Source organism: Schistocerca cancellata, chromosome 4 (genome assembly GCF_023864275.1).
Source record: "Schistocerca cancellata isolate TAMUIC-IGC-003103 chromosome 4, iqSchCanc2.1, whole genome shotgun sequence".
Classification (NCBI taxonomy): Eukaryota; Metazoa; Arthropoda; class Insecta; order Orthoptera; family Acrididae; genus Schistocerca; species Schistocerca cancellata.
In genome coordinates this window covers 869436476-869451485 of record NC_064629.1, presented here as the reverse complement: position 1 = coordinate 869451485, position 15010 = coordinate 869436476, and the positions used below count along the sequence as shown (strand labels likewise).

Here is a 15010-nt window from a genome sequence, read left to right as displayed (position 1 = left end):
AGCAGTTTACAAAGTATATTTGCAGGCTAATTGGGCGGTAGCTGCTGAGAGATGTTACGTTTTCCCTGGGCTTAAGGATTGGGATAGCTATACTGTCTCCCCATTCTAACAGAAAAGCACCCATGAGCCAAACGTAGCTGAAGACCCTCAGAAGCTGTTGCCTCTGGGGAACGTGCAAGTGTTGGATCATCTGGTTGTGGAATGAATCCAGGCCTGGACCTGTGTCTCGTGAAGTGCTAAGAGCCTGCACCAATTCCCATTCAGTGAAGGGTGCATTAGAGGGTTCAGCGTGGTGTGGGATAAAAGAGAGGGGGGTCTGTTCTAATCTGCGTTTCTGTTGGAGAAAGGCAGCAGGGTAGGAAGAGGACGATGATGCCATCGCAAAGTGTGTCACGAAGTGTTTTATGAGGACCAATGGATCAGTGCACAGAGCACCTTGGAGGTTCAGACCCTGTACACTGTCACTGGCAACCCAGATGCATACAGAACTTGTACCAAACCTGCGATGAAGAGGCATACATCCCCAGGGAGGAAAAAAAGCGCTCCCAGCATTCCTTTTTACTCCACTTAATGAGGTAACGAGACTTATAATTGAGGTGCTTAAAAGTGAGGAGGTTGGTCTGTGAAGGGCGTTGCTCAAATTGCTGCAGCACCTGTCGGCGGTCCTGGACAGCGACTGCGACATCCTTGGTTCATCGCGGTACCAGCAGATGATGAGGGAGACCCGTGGATAGGGGAAGGCAGCAGCAGAAGGATAGAATCACTGGAAAGTGGTCACTCTCACAAAGGTCATCATGGGATGACCAATGTTGGGAAGCCACGAGGCCAGGGGAGGAGATCATGAGATTGTTAGCAGTAAAGGTGCCATGAGCAGCACTGAAGAGGGTAGGGGAAGTATCATTGAGGAGACACAAATCGAGATCTGCGATAAGTTAGTCAATTAGGATACCTTTACCTGTTGAAGTGACACTCCCCCACAGTGGATGTTCGTATCCTCATTAACAGCCTGCAGTGGGGCACTTTTCATCGTTTGCAACTAAAATGTCGCTGTGGATGAAGTTGCTCCAGATATAATTAATACGTAACTAATGAAGCTCATTTATCGTTGGGGGTAGAAAGTTGAGCATGAAAGTTCCCTCAAGAAAAAGGAACATTGCCAAATTTCAGCGGGTGACTGTATGTTTGAAAATATGTGATGCCTCGTGATGACTGGGTGTTGTGTGATGTCCTTAGGTTAGTTAGGTTTAAGTATTTCTAAGTTCTAGGGGACTGATGACCATAAATGTTAAGTCCCATAGTGCTAAATAAAAAAAAAGATGTGATGGTGTTCATTAATTAAAAACTATTTTTAAACACTTATTCAGACATTTGTTTGTGTGGATGGTAAATATATTGCGTAGAAAACTGCGTTACTGACTACGTACGTACGAATCATAAACCTGTTTACATTTTAGTCTTTGAAAAGCAGCAGGTTCAAAATGGTTCAAATGGCTCTGAGCACTATGCGACTTAACTTCTGAGGTCATCAGTCGCCTAGAACTTAGAACTAATTAAACCTAACTAACCTAAGGACATCACACACATCCATGCCCGAGGCACGATTCGAACCTGCGACCGTAGCGGTCACGCGGCTCCAGACTGAAGCACCTAGAACCGCACGGCCACACCGGCCGGCAAAAGCAGCAGGTATAGTATTCCACAGGAAAGGAGAAGTACTATCTACATTCACAGACCGGTACTTCAATTTCACGGCTAAGCGTGTCTCGAGCCACCATTGTAAACAGGTCTGATTGATAACAGCCATGCTCGCACCCATCTGGACCGCTGGGTGTGACGTGTTACAGCACCTGCCTCGCTGCCGTCCAGGCCAGCAGGAGCATCGGAGAGATGGTGCATATCGCCCGCCACTCAGCTTGCTCCATCAGCTTCCCCCCGCTCGGCTGCTCAGCCCATTTGCGCTGCAGGCGCGCTAATTGTTGGAAAATGAGAAGGACAAGATGTGTGGCAGAGGGAAGGGGGTTGCTATAAATAGTAGCTTTCCGCTAATATGAAGAGGCTCACAGCACCTCTATTCTTGTTCACAACTCGTACAGTATCCCGTAATGGTCTGCTCAAACTTCCTTAATGTGAAACACGTAAAGTGAGAGTTTTCTAGAAATATATTTTTTAATCATCTGTTCTCCCAATAAGATACGTCATTTGTCTGTAGAAATGTTGGCAACCCTAGTCGTGGTTAATGTTCAACCGAAAAGCCTGAAAGAGTATGTTAGTTAAATCACTCAAACCCAGATTGAGTGGAAACATTCATATAAACGTTGTAAACGTCAGAGATTTGCGTCAGTTGGTTGTCTTACACTGAGTAAAACCCATCAGTCTCAGGGAGTAACTTAAAAACAATCATATGGTGGACGTGGCCACAGAGACTAATTTCATTCGGGTGTTTGATTCGACTCAAAGGTCGGCCTGAACGAAGAATATGTATGACGGTGCGCCTAAGTGGTAGGAGGAGAGAGACATCGTTGCTAGGCCTCGGAATTCGATCCCTACTTGCCTTGCCTCCTCCAGCCTGCTGCTGACGGCGCTACTATATATATATATAAAATAAAAAAAGTTCGATTTTCAGGCGATGCATTTGTTTTTAGTTTATTGTTCCGTTTCCGTACACAAGAGGTAGAAGAAATGCAGTAATCGTTTTTGCCATAAAGCAGACAAAACCTCTCTTTTTTCAATTAAAAAATTGACAAGTAACAAGGAAAAAAGAAAAAAGTGGCTAACGCACCTACCAACAAAAAACAAAAAATAGTGAAAAAATAAAAAAAACATTAAAAACTAAAAAACCTTGGTAAAGCACTCGCCCTCGAAAGACAAATGTCCCGAGTTCGAGTCTCGGTCCGTCACACAGTTTTAATCTGACAGGAAGTTTCATATCAGCGCACACTACGCTGCAGAGTGAAAATCTCATTCTGATCACAAGTGATGATTTAAAATTGTATATTGATGAAAGAAGAGGTGACGTATCTCAATATTTCTGCACCACTTACACTCGTGTAAATTGCCTACAACATTCAGGTTCAAACTAATAAAAAAGTAACATAGTTTTAACGTTCCGTCGACGACGATATCATTAGAGACGGTTCACAGTTTACACAGCCCATCACGAGCACTTGCCACACGCCTGAATAACCACACTTTGCAGCGCGGACAGCTGCAAGACGCGCAGGAAGAGATCACGCCCTTTTGGACGTCAGATAAATCGTTCTGTTTCCGCTTTACGTCAAGCGACTGGACCGTTTTCCGCGTCCCCCCGGGACGCTTTATACGAGGGCTATCCACAAAGTACATTACATTACATTAAAAATAAATAAAGTATTGGAAATTTTTTTTATTATATACAGATGAAAGCCACACTTAAATACTACTTTTCTACGTAGTTGCCACTTAAATTAAGGCACTTATCGTAGCGAAGTACGAGCTTGGAAATTCCTTCGTCGTAAAATTCGGCCGCCTGCGCCTTCAACCACGTCTAGGATGATTTCATTTTTTGAGCATATAGTACGTTCAATATTTAATCGTCTCATGTGAGATAAAGAATGAAAAATTTAGAGGTCGAGGAGATTATAGAGGAGGAATAGGTAGGGGTAGGAGGGTCTGGGAATATAAATCAATTGCGACCTTACGGGATGATAGCAAAATGTAAACCTTCATGGCTCAAAGAGTCACACTTATTGAAATATTCTGGGCTACATTTCCTTGTTCGGATGAATTTCGCCGCTGGAACGCCGGGATGAGCATCGGACCTTCGGGAAAGGTACAACTTCCCGTGAAGATCTCTTCCACATGACGAGAGACAAGATCATTGCTCAAAAGAAGAATTATTTTATTTGAGGTATTAACAAATAATTTGCTGTTTCTCTTCCAAAAGCGTAAAAAATAATACTAATTGTTATTTTCATCACTATCGGGCAAGTGCAATGACTTTGTGTTTGAGGTCGAAATTTTTCCTGGAGCGCTCTTAAGTTGTAAGGCTTTCACTAGTTTTAACATATTGTTTCAGTGTCTGCTGTACGTAAAGGTTAACTAGATTTTTCAGTGTTGTGTCACCAATGACGCTGGTGAAGAAGTTGTACCGCATTATCAAGCAAGTAGCTTCTTGACACTGATAAAAGTATTGATGTGTTTTCGATCGGCCATCTTTAACAGAAAACTAGACACGCCTTTGTCAGTAAAATTCGCCAAGAATGGTTTTAGTGTTACATAAATTACGATAGATTTTACAACTGTTCATTCTCAGACTCATAAATAAAAATGACGTTCATTCATTATCAATTCGTATTATTTAAATCATTTCTCACCCTTTGATTGTGAAACAAGAAATTTCATTTTACGTGGCTCATCGGAAGTCAGCCTCGACCGACTCGATTGATTCCAAGTGTGAATAGCTTCCTTAGTCATTTGCATAAGATGGAAGCGGCTGCTTATTGTACAGTAATGAGCATCTCTTACCATCACCCACGCTCGAAGGCTAATTGTTTTACTCGTTTTAATAACATTACCCCAACAGCTCCCTTAGAAAACGGAAGTCGCCTGACAAATGGAACGTGAATTCCATTAGCTATGCAAAGTTAAGACGTGAGAGCGAACGACCTGCCGTGGGTTGGGGTGGAGTGGTGGTGGAGGAGGGGGGAGGAGGGGAGGCGCTCGCGGCCTAAGGAAGTGTGTCCGGCCGCGGCCGCGCGTAGGTCAAAGGTCAGGTAGCGCACGCGCCTGCACGCAGCACGCACACTGCACGCACTCGCTACGCAATCCGCACGCTATCAGCGGCCGACTCTTCAGTCCCTCCCGCCGCGTCATTTGTGTGCTTCCGGAGGAAAGCAATGGATTTTCCGCAACATCATATAAATCAGACATTTAATGATTACGAGCATATTCTTGAAAAAAGAAACTACGTAATCGACATTACTGTTCAGCTATTTATGTCTGTCCTGCTCGTTATCCTGTCGATATTTTCCAAGGTTGTCCTCACAACCCTGCCAGTTCGCAGCTTCATACTGCTCTTTGTTGTATTACGTTAATTCGTGGGCTATAGATGCTGCAACCATTTATTTCAACATTTCGTTATTACATCGCTGATGCATCGCATCTTCACACATCTCATATCACACAGTTAAGAAAACACTATAAATTGCAGAAACGTGTATCTGTAGAGCGATAACGATAACACAGATACTTGTGTTATATGACTAATATTTCTCGCATGGTGCCGAGTCTTTCAAACAGATTCATCCGATTCCGTGAGACCATATAATGAAGATACAAACTTGGTGTAAATTTTAACTGATGCGTAGGATTATAAAGTTTTTGTTTTCAAAACAATCATCCGTTTTCCAAGGGCACATCATTTACACAGAGGAGACGAAAGTCATGGGATAGCGATCTGCATACATACAGATGGCGCTAGTATCGCGTATACGAGTTATGTATTGGCAGAACTGTCACTCGCACTCAGGTGATTCGTGTGGATAGGTTTCCGACGTGATTATGGCAGCACGACGGGAATTAATCGACTTTGAACACGGAATGGGACATTCCATTTCGGAAATCGTTAGGGAATTCAACACTCCCAGATCCACAGTGCCAAGGGTGTGCCGACAATACCAAGCTTCACGCATTACCTCTCACCGCAAACAACGCAGAGGCGTTCACTTAACGACCGAAAGCAGCGGCGTTCCCGTAGAGTGATCAGTGCTAACAGACAAGCAAGGCTGCGTGAAATAACTGCAAAAATTAATGTGAGATCTACGACGAACGTATCCGTTAGGACAGTGCGGAGAAATTTGCGGTTAATGGGCTATGGAAGCAGACGACGGACGCAAGTGCCTTTGCTAACAGCACGACATTAGCTGCAGCGCCTCTGCTGGACTCGTGACCATATCGGTTGGACTCTTGACGACTGAGCCACGCAGGGTAGCCGCGCAGTCTGCCCGTCTTGTCACGGTCCGCGCGGCTCCCCCCATCGGAGGTTCGAGTCCTCCCTTGGGCATGGGTGTGTGTGTCGTCCTCAGCGTAAGTTAGTTTAAGTTAGATTAAATAGTGTGTAAGCTTAGGGACCGATGACCTCTGCAGTTTGGTCCTATAAGACCTTACAATAAATTTCGAAATTTCTTGACGACTGCAAAACCGTGACCTGGTCAGATGAGTCTCGATTTCAGTTGGTAAGGGTTGATGGTAGGGTTCTACAGTGGGGCAGACGCCACTAAGCCATGGCGCCAAATTGTCAACGAAGCAATGTGCAAGCAGGTGGTGGGTCCGTAAAGGTATGGGCTGTGTTTACATGGAATGGACTCGATTCTCTGGATGCACGGCTACTTGGAAACCACTTGCAGCCATTAATGGACGTCTGTTTCCAAACAACTATGGGACGTATCACTGGGCCGTATCACTGGGCCACAATTGTTCGAAATTTGTTTGAAGAACGTTCTGGCCACGCAGATAGCCCAACATGAATCCCGAGGTCAGTTCGTGCAGAAAATCCTGCACCGGCAACATGTTCGCAATTATGGGTGGCTAGAGATGCAGCATGGCTCAAAATGTCTGCCGGTGGACTTCCAACGAGTTATTAGGCCCATGCCACGTCGTGTTCCTGCACTACGCCGGGCGAAAGGAGGTCCAACATGATATTAGGATGTGTCCCATGACCTTTTTCACCTCTGTGTACTTTCATGCACAGTTACATTTAGCAAAAAGGTCATCATCATCATCATCATCATCATCATCATCATCATTTAAGACTGATTATGCCTTTCAGCGTTCAGTCTGGAGCATAGCCCCCTTATTAAATTCCTTCATGATCCCCTGTTCACTGCTAACATTGGTGCCTCTTCTGATGTTAAACCTATTACTTCAAAATCATTCTTAACCGAATCCAGGTACCTTCTCCTTGGTCTGCCCCGACTCCTCCTACCCTCTACTGCTGAACCCATGAGTCTCTTGGGTAACCTTGCTTCTCCCATGCGTGTAACATGACCCCACCATCTACGCCTGTTCGCCCTGACTGCTACATCTATAGAGTTCATTCCCAGTTTTTCTTTGATTTCCTCATTGTGGACACCCTCCTGCCATTGTTCCCATCTACAAGTACCTGCAATCATCATAGCTACTTTCATATCCGTAACCTCAACCTTGTTTATAAGGTAACCTGAATCCACCCAGCTTTCGCTCCCATACAACAAAGTTTGTCGAAAGAGTGAACGGTGCACAGATAACTTAGTCTTGGTACTGACTTCCTTCTTGCAGAAGAGAGTAGATCGTAGCTGAGCGCTCACTGCATTGGCTTTGCTACACCTCGCTTCCAGTTCTTTCACAATGTTGCCATCCTGTGAGAATATGCATCCTAAGTACTTGAAACCATCCACCTGTTCTAACTTTGTTCCTCCTATTTGGCACTCAATCCGTTTATATTTCTTTCCCACTGCCATTACTTTCGTTTTGGAGGTGCTAATCTTCATACCATAGTCCTTACATTTCTGATCTAGCTCTGAAATATTACTTTGCAAACTTTCAATCGAATCTGCCATCACAACTAAGTCATCCGCATATGCAAGACTGCTTATTTTGTGTTCATATATCTTAATCTCACCCAGCCAGTCTATTGTTTTCAACATATGATCCATAAATAATATGAACAACAGTGGAGACAGGTTGCAGCCTTGTCTTACCCCTGAAACTACTCTGAACCATGAACTCAATTTACCGTCAACTCTAACTGCTGCCTGACTATCCATGTAAAGACCTTTAATTGCTTGCAAAAGTTTGCCTCCTATTCCATAATCTCGTAGAACAGACAATAACTTCCTCCTAGGAACCCGGTCATATGCCTTTTCTAGATCTATAAAGCATAGATACAATTCCCTGTTCCACTCATAACACTTCTCCATTATTTGTCGTAAGCTAAAGATCTGATCCTGACAACCTCTAAGAGGCCTAAACCCACACTGATTTTCATCCAATTGGTCCTCAATTAATACTCGCACTTTCCTTTCAACAATACCTGTTTCCATGTTTCAAGATTGGTGTGATTACTGCTTTTGTTCAGTCTGATGGAACCTGTCCCGACTCCCAGGTCATTTCAATTATCCTGTGTAGCAATTTAAGACCTGACATTCCACTGTATTTGATGAGTTCCGACTTAATTTCATCCACCCCAGCTGCTTTATTGCAGTGCAATCTATTGACCATTTTCTCCACTTCCTCAAATGTGATCCTATTTCCATCATCATTCCTATCCCATTCTACCTCGAAATCTGAAACATTACTGATCGCATTTTCACCTACATTGAGCAACTCTTCAAAATATTCCCTCCATCTGCCCAAGGCATCCACAGGATTCACCAGCAGTTTTCCTGACCTGTCCAAAATACTTGTCATTTCCTTCTTACCTCCCTTTCGAAGACTGCCAATCACACTTCAGAATGGTTTTCCAGCAGCTTGACCCATAGTCTCCAACCTGTTTCCAAAGTCTTCCCAAGATTTCTTCTTGGATGTTGCAATTATCTGTTTGGCTTTGTTTCTTTCTTCAACATAACTTTCTCTGTCTACATGAGTTCTAGTATGTAGCCATTTTTGATACGCCTTCTTTTTCCTTTTACAGGCTGCCTTGACTGTGTCATTCTACCAAGCTGTTTGCTTCATCCTACTTTTACACACTACTGTTCCAAGACATTCTTTAGCCACTTCTAGTACTGTGTCCCTGTACCTTGTCCATTTCTTTTCCAATGACTGTAATTGACTACATTCAACTAACTGGTACCTTTCTGAGATCGCTGTTATGTACTTGTGCCTGATTTCCTTATCCTGAAGCACTCTTATCCTCCTACATATGGACCTGACCTCTTACACTTTCGGCCTCACAATCCCAATTTCACTGCAGATTAAATAATGATCAGTGTCATCAAAGAATCCCCTGAATACACGTGTGTCCCTCACAGCCTTCCTGAATTCCTGATCCGTCATTATATAGTCAATGACAGATTTGGTTCCCCTGGCTTCCCAATTATACCGGTGAATGTTCTTATGTTTAAAAAAGGAGTTTGTGATTACTAAGCCCATACTTGCACAGAAATCCAAGAGTTGTTTCCGGTTCCTGTTGGCCTCCACATCCTCTCCAAATTTACCCATAACCTTTTCATACCCTTCTGTTCGATTTCCAATCCTGGCATTAAAATCACCCATGAGCAGAACACTGTCCTTGTCCTTTACTCTAACAACTACATCACTGAGTGCCTCATTAAAACTATCCATCTTATCTTGATCTGTCCCTTCACAATGCGAATATACTGACACAATCCTAATTTTCTTGCTAGACACTGTCAAATCTATCCACATCAGTCGTTCGTTTACATAACTTATTGCAACTACGCTGGGTTCCATTTCTTTCCTGATGTAAAGCCCTACACTCCATTGTGCTATTCCTGCTTTGACTCCTGACAGGTAGACCTTGTATTCTCCCACTTCCTCTTCTTTCTCACCCCTTACCCGAATGTCACTAACAGCTAAAACGTCCAGCCCCATCTTACGTGCAGCCTCTGCCGGCTCTACCTTCTTCCCAGAGTAGCCCCCATTGATATTAGTAGCTCCCCATCTCATTACCATTTGATTGCCAAGTCGTATCTTTAGAGTCCCTGGTTTGTCAGTTAGAGGTGGGACTCCGTCACCTCCAAAGGTCCCAGGCATTTTGCTCTGATTGTTGCCAGCATCATATTTAAAGTACCAGGGAAGCAGGTTGCTAGCCTTACTTGCCCCGAGTCCCATTGAGTTTTACCCCTAACGGCTGAGGGACTAACCGGTGGATTTGGTAGTCTTTGCCGTATGGGCAATAAGGTGACACGACTCAGAATATGTCCGAGATGCCCAGCCTTATTCCAAAGTAACTGGTATCCCGACTGTCAGGACCACTTACTTGACCACTCATACGTTGCCCGTGGTTCATGAACTAGGACATGACTACAGGAACCCACACCATGAACCACAGCAAAAAGTTTTTCGTGTAATTTTCAAACATGTTCAGTGTGCGCTCCATCTGACTCACTACACAAATCCAGACGATAGTCAGACTAGTACCATACTGTTGCAAGTATGCCTGGAGTTAAATGCCGTCACGGTACACTCCAAGTTGGTGAAGCATCCTTAGATATTGATATAACCGATCGCGGAATTGAAAAGCAGCTATAATCGCTTATTAGTGGAAAGGCGTCAGGACCAGATGAGATACCCTTTCTATAAAGATTATGCTAAAGAACTTGCTCCCGTTCTAGTAATAATTTATTTAAAAAAATGGTTCAAATGGCTCTGAGCACTATGGGGCTTAACATCTGACGTCATCAGTCCCCTAGAACTTAGAACTACTTAAACCTAACTAAACTAAGGACATCAAAAACATCCATGCCCGATGCAGGATTCGAACCTGCGACCGTAGCGGTCGTGCGGTTCCAGACTGTAGCGCCTAAAAACGCTCGGCCACCCCGGCCAGCAATACTTTATCGTAGATCACTTGAGCAACGAAAGGTACCTAACGACTGGAAATAAAACACAGGTCATTCCCGTTTTTAGGAAAGGCCGTAAGACAAATCCACACAATTCTAGGCCTATATTGTTGACGTCAATCTGTTGTAGAATTGTGGAACATGTTTTATGCTAAAGAATTATGACGTTTTTGGAAAATGGAGATCTCCTCTATAAAAATCAACATGGATTCCACAAACAGAGATTATGCGAAACTCAGCTCGCTCTGTTCTCCCATGAGATCCACAGCTCAGTAGACAATGGCCTCGAGGTTGATGCCGTGTTCCTTTAGTAAGGCATCTGACACCGTCCCGCATTGCCGTTTAATGAAAAAAATACGAGCTTACTGAGTATCGAAGCAGACTTGCAATTGGATTCAAGAATATCTTGCAGAGAGAACTCAACACGTCTCTTTTAACCGAACTAAATCGACAGATGTAAAGGTAATATCCGGAATACCACAGGGAAGTGTGATAGGATCGTTGCTGTTTACAATGTAGTAGAAAGCGTCGGATGCTCTTTAAGGCTATTCGCAGATGATGCAGTTGTCTATGTCAAAGTAGCAAAGTAGTAACTAGTTTGGACAAGAAGAGAATAGAAGCTTTCGAAATGTGGTGCTACAGAAGAATGCTGAAGATAAGGTGGGTAGATCACGTAACTAATGAGGAGGTATTGAATAGGATTGGGGAGAAGAGAAGTTTGTGGCACAACTTGACTAGAAGAAGGGATCGGTTGGTAGGACATGTTTTGAGGCATCAAGGGATCACAAATTTAGCATTGTAGGGCAGTGTGGAGGGTAAAAATCGTAGAGGGAGACCAAGAGATGAATACACTAAGCAGATTCAGAAGGATGTAGGCCGCAGTATGTACTGGGAGATGAAGAAGCTTGCACAGGATAGAGTAGCATGGAGAGCTGCATCAAACCAGTCTCAGGACTGAAGACCACAACAACAACAACAACGCCAGAAGGTGGTAAGAATTTGCAGAACGACCTGCAGAGAATTGATTATTGTTGTAGGCTCCGGCAGTTGACCCTGAACGTAAATGTAACATACTGCGCATACCTAAGAAAATAAATCCGCCACTGTACAGCTACACTATTGATGACAAATAGCTGGAGACAGTGTCTGCCGTAAAATATCTAGGCGTAACTATCCAGAGCGACCTTAAGTGGAATGACCACATAAAACAGATAGTGGGAAAAGCAGACACCAGACACAGATTCATCGGATGAATCTTAAGGAAATGTAACTCATCAACGAAAGAAGTGGCTTATAAGGCACTTGTTCGCCCATTTCTTGAGTATTGTTCATCTATCTGGGATCCCTATCAGGTAGGACTGATAGAGGGGGTAGAAAAAATCTAACGAAAAGCGGAGCGTTTAGTCACGGGATCTTTTGGCTGGCGCGAGAGCTGGCAGACGTTAAAAAGAGAGGCGTTGTGCATCACGGAGAGACTTACTATTGAAATTTCGGGACAGCACTTTTCAGGAGGAGTCGGACAACATATTACTTCCCCCTCGTATATCTAGCGTATTAACCACGAAGAGAGAAATTATAGCCAATACAGAAGCTTACCGACAATCATTCTCCCCACGCACTATTCGTGAGTGTAACAGGGGTGGAGGGATCAGATAATAGTACCGAAAGTACCCTCGGCCACACACCACTAGGTGGCTTGCGGTGTATGATGCAGATGTAGATGAAGACAGTAGCGCAATGCGAGATGCGTGTCGGCTGATCCCGTCGACGCAGCTGGTTTTGATGTAATGCTCCTGCACGAATTTGCCGCAGTGAGGCACTCCGTTCACTTTTAAAATGAATTTTTTTGGATGTTCTCGCACTAGTGGGCTTAGCCAGATTTCCAACACTTATAGGTAAGAGACTCCATAACCGAGCGTCGGAACTAGCTTATCGGTCATCACATGAACTGGCAACTTAACATCAAGCACCAATGTAAACCTTCAACTTCGATGCGTAAGTTGTTCAAAAATGGTTCAAATGGCTCTGAGCACTGTGGGACTTAACGTCTGAGGTCATCAGTCCCCTAGAACTTACAACTACTTAAACCTAACTAACCTAAAGACATCACACACATCCATGTCCGAGGCAGGATTCGAACCTGCGACCATAGCAGTCGTGCGGTTCCGCACTGAAGCGTCTAGCACCACTCGGTCACCGCGGCCGGCAGCGTAAGTTGTAATTCACCCCATGTTTCCATCTTGATTCACACAGACTGTGGAAGATAAATATTACGTTCTAACGTGTGTTCCCTGCGATTTATGTCGAAAGTAAGTTTAACACTTGCTGTGTTCTATTTTTTTTTTTTTTTTTTTTTTCTGTAAAGCCCAGTAATGTACGCATATAATTTTTCATTCTCAGTAACTTCTGTTTATCTCTACTCCAGCGTTTTCTGCCTCTGTGCAACTTGATGAACTTTTTGTATGTACGTTTCATGGATTACACGAGGCCTGTTTACCGAGCTGCTCGTGTGAGCTGGCTCACGCTCACCAGAGAGCAACGGACGGACGGCTCACGGTGAGTAATACAAATGGAAGAGGAAGCAGAACATGCCAGCTCAGCACGAGAAATGATTGTCAACGAAATGAAAGTTACAATTCTTTTTATTGCTTAGGCGAAGAATTTGGAGCATGTAAGTACGAAACATGATATTTGTTACGACTGATGCACCCTTAAGATGAACACCGTTTTCGGGCGAAGTTTCAATTCATATGAACTTATATTTCAGAACTATTTTATTTATGTGTTAAACATAGGAGCACTGCATGCCGATGAATTCTATTTATTTTGCTTTTCACTAAAGAAGCAGTGTCTGGTACCACTTTCAAGCACTGCTTCGAAGATAAGCTTTTAAATTGAATTCTGTCAGTGAGCTTCCGTGGATAGGTCTCATTTTGCTCTTTGCGGCAAAACTTACTCGCCCAAATACGAAGGTCCAAACATCGACATGATCGCAGTTGCAACCTAGTAAAGTTGTGGAAATTTATATTAAAAACAATTTTTACACGAGTCTACAAGACTAATTTTATTATGAAACTTTTCACGCAGGTACCTGTCACAATGCAGACCTGCGCCCTGCACCGATGTGTTATAAATTTATAGCGGCCTGTTTGAACTTCACTTTGAAGTTCCTAATGGGCCACAATGCTGCTTTTCTTCGATTTTAAAAGAGCTGTTCACCATTTTACGCACTGCACCCTTAAGTATGTACGTTTGCGTTTAAAACTACGCTGAAATTAAGATATTGTCATTCCTCTGGAAACAGTGCACTGCTTGCACTTCCCCTGCGCTACATAATGACGTCTGACAACCACATTTCACTGCGAGCGCTCACTACTCAGGCGGCTAGCTGCCTCCTGAATAGGCCTGGATTATAGCGTGTAATTCCACTTTTTATTTTTTCGACTAAACATCCAATGATAGGTTTATATTTTGTATTTGAAGTCTGTTACGGTTTATACAATATGTAATTGCTTGAGACAATCTATGGTGTTAGCTGTATAGCCGATACTGCGCACAAAAGAGTACAAAAATAAAATGATATTTTAATCCATCAAATAGCGGACACTGTCCACCAGCACTCAGACTGAGGTGACTGTGGATAATATTGCAACTAAATCATTGGAAAACTGCCTCTCCGGGCTTTGGATTAGCTAATACATATCAGAGGAACAAGCTCAAGTTCGTGAATCTAATTGAAAGCATTCTTTTCACGAGGATGTAACTCGAAAATGATGTACTTCCAAGGTATGTCAGTGTCATAGTAGAGGCAAGGACGAGTGTAGCTAAACTGAGCAAAGACAATTGTCAACTATGACGTATAAGAGTAGATATTCGTAATAGAATAGTTTAAACGGCAAATCATACCTCATACCTCTAGCATACGGTAGGAAGGTGGTACGTACGAAATTTTGCATCATATGTTGGTGTATTCAGAAGTATGTCCAATATAAAAGCGGAGTAGTCGGAAACAGGCGTAGTAGTGAACTGACAACTGTGTGAGACGATGCGCCGTGTACTACGTATAAGTACTATGATAAAATGGAATGTAATTTTGCATTTTACGAATATGAAAGAGAAGTCAACATCTACATCTACTTCTACATTTACATCTGTACTCCGCAAGCCAACTTACGGTGTGTGGCGGAAGGTACTTTGAGTACCAGTGTCACTTCCCGCCTTTCCTGTTCCAGTCATGAATGGTTCGTGGGACGAACGACTGCTGATAAGCCTATTTGTGGAACCTAATCTCTCTAATTATATTTTCATGGTGTTCAGGCGGGATATACAGAGGACGAAGCAATGCATTGGCTGACTCTTCTACGAACGTATGCTCTCGGAACTTAAACAGTAGACCAGTGATGAAGAACGCGTCTCTTACAGCGTCTGCCGCCGGAGTTGGCTGAGAATCTCCGTGACGCTTTTGCGCTTAC

At 43.5% G+C, this 15010-nt stretch overlaps 1 protein-coding gene across 1 annotated transcript; it reads right to left on the bottom strand.

Moving 5' to 3' along the window:
- Positions 1 to 8889: 8889 nt before the first annotated feature.
- LOC126184480 (craniofacial development protein 2-like) lies at positions 8890 to 9807 on the bottom strand. The gene has a single exon (XM_049926872.1). It carries the CDS (start codon positions 9805 to 9807, stop codon positions 8890 to 8892), a length of 918 nt encoding a protein of 305 aa, XP_049782829.1.
- Between the last annotated feature and the right edge of the window lie 5203 nt (positions 9808 to 15010).

Bases quoted from the DNA above. Each gene is read 5' to 3' on its own strand.
- LOC126184480 (XM_049926872.1), bottom strand. From the start codon at position 9,807: ATGGGACTCGGGGCAAGTAAGGCTAGCAACCTGCTTCCCTGGTACTTT.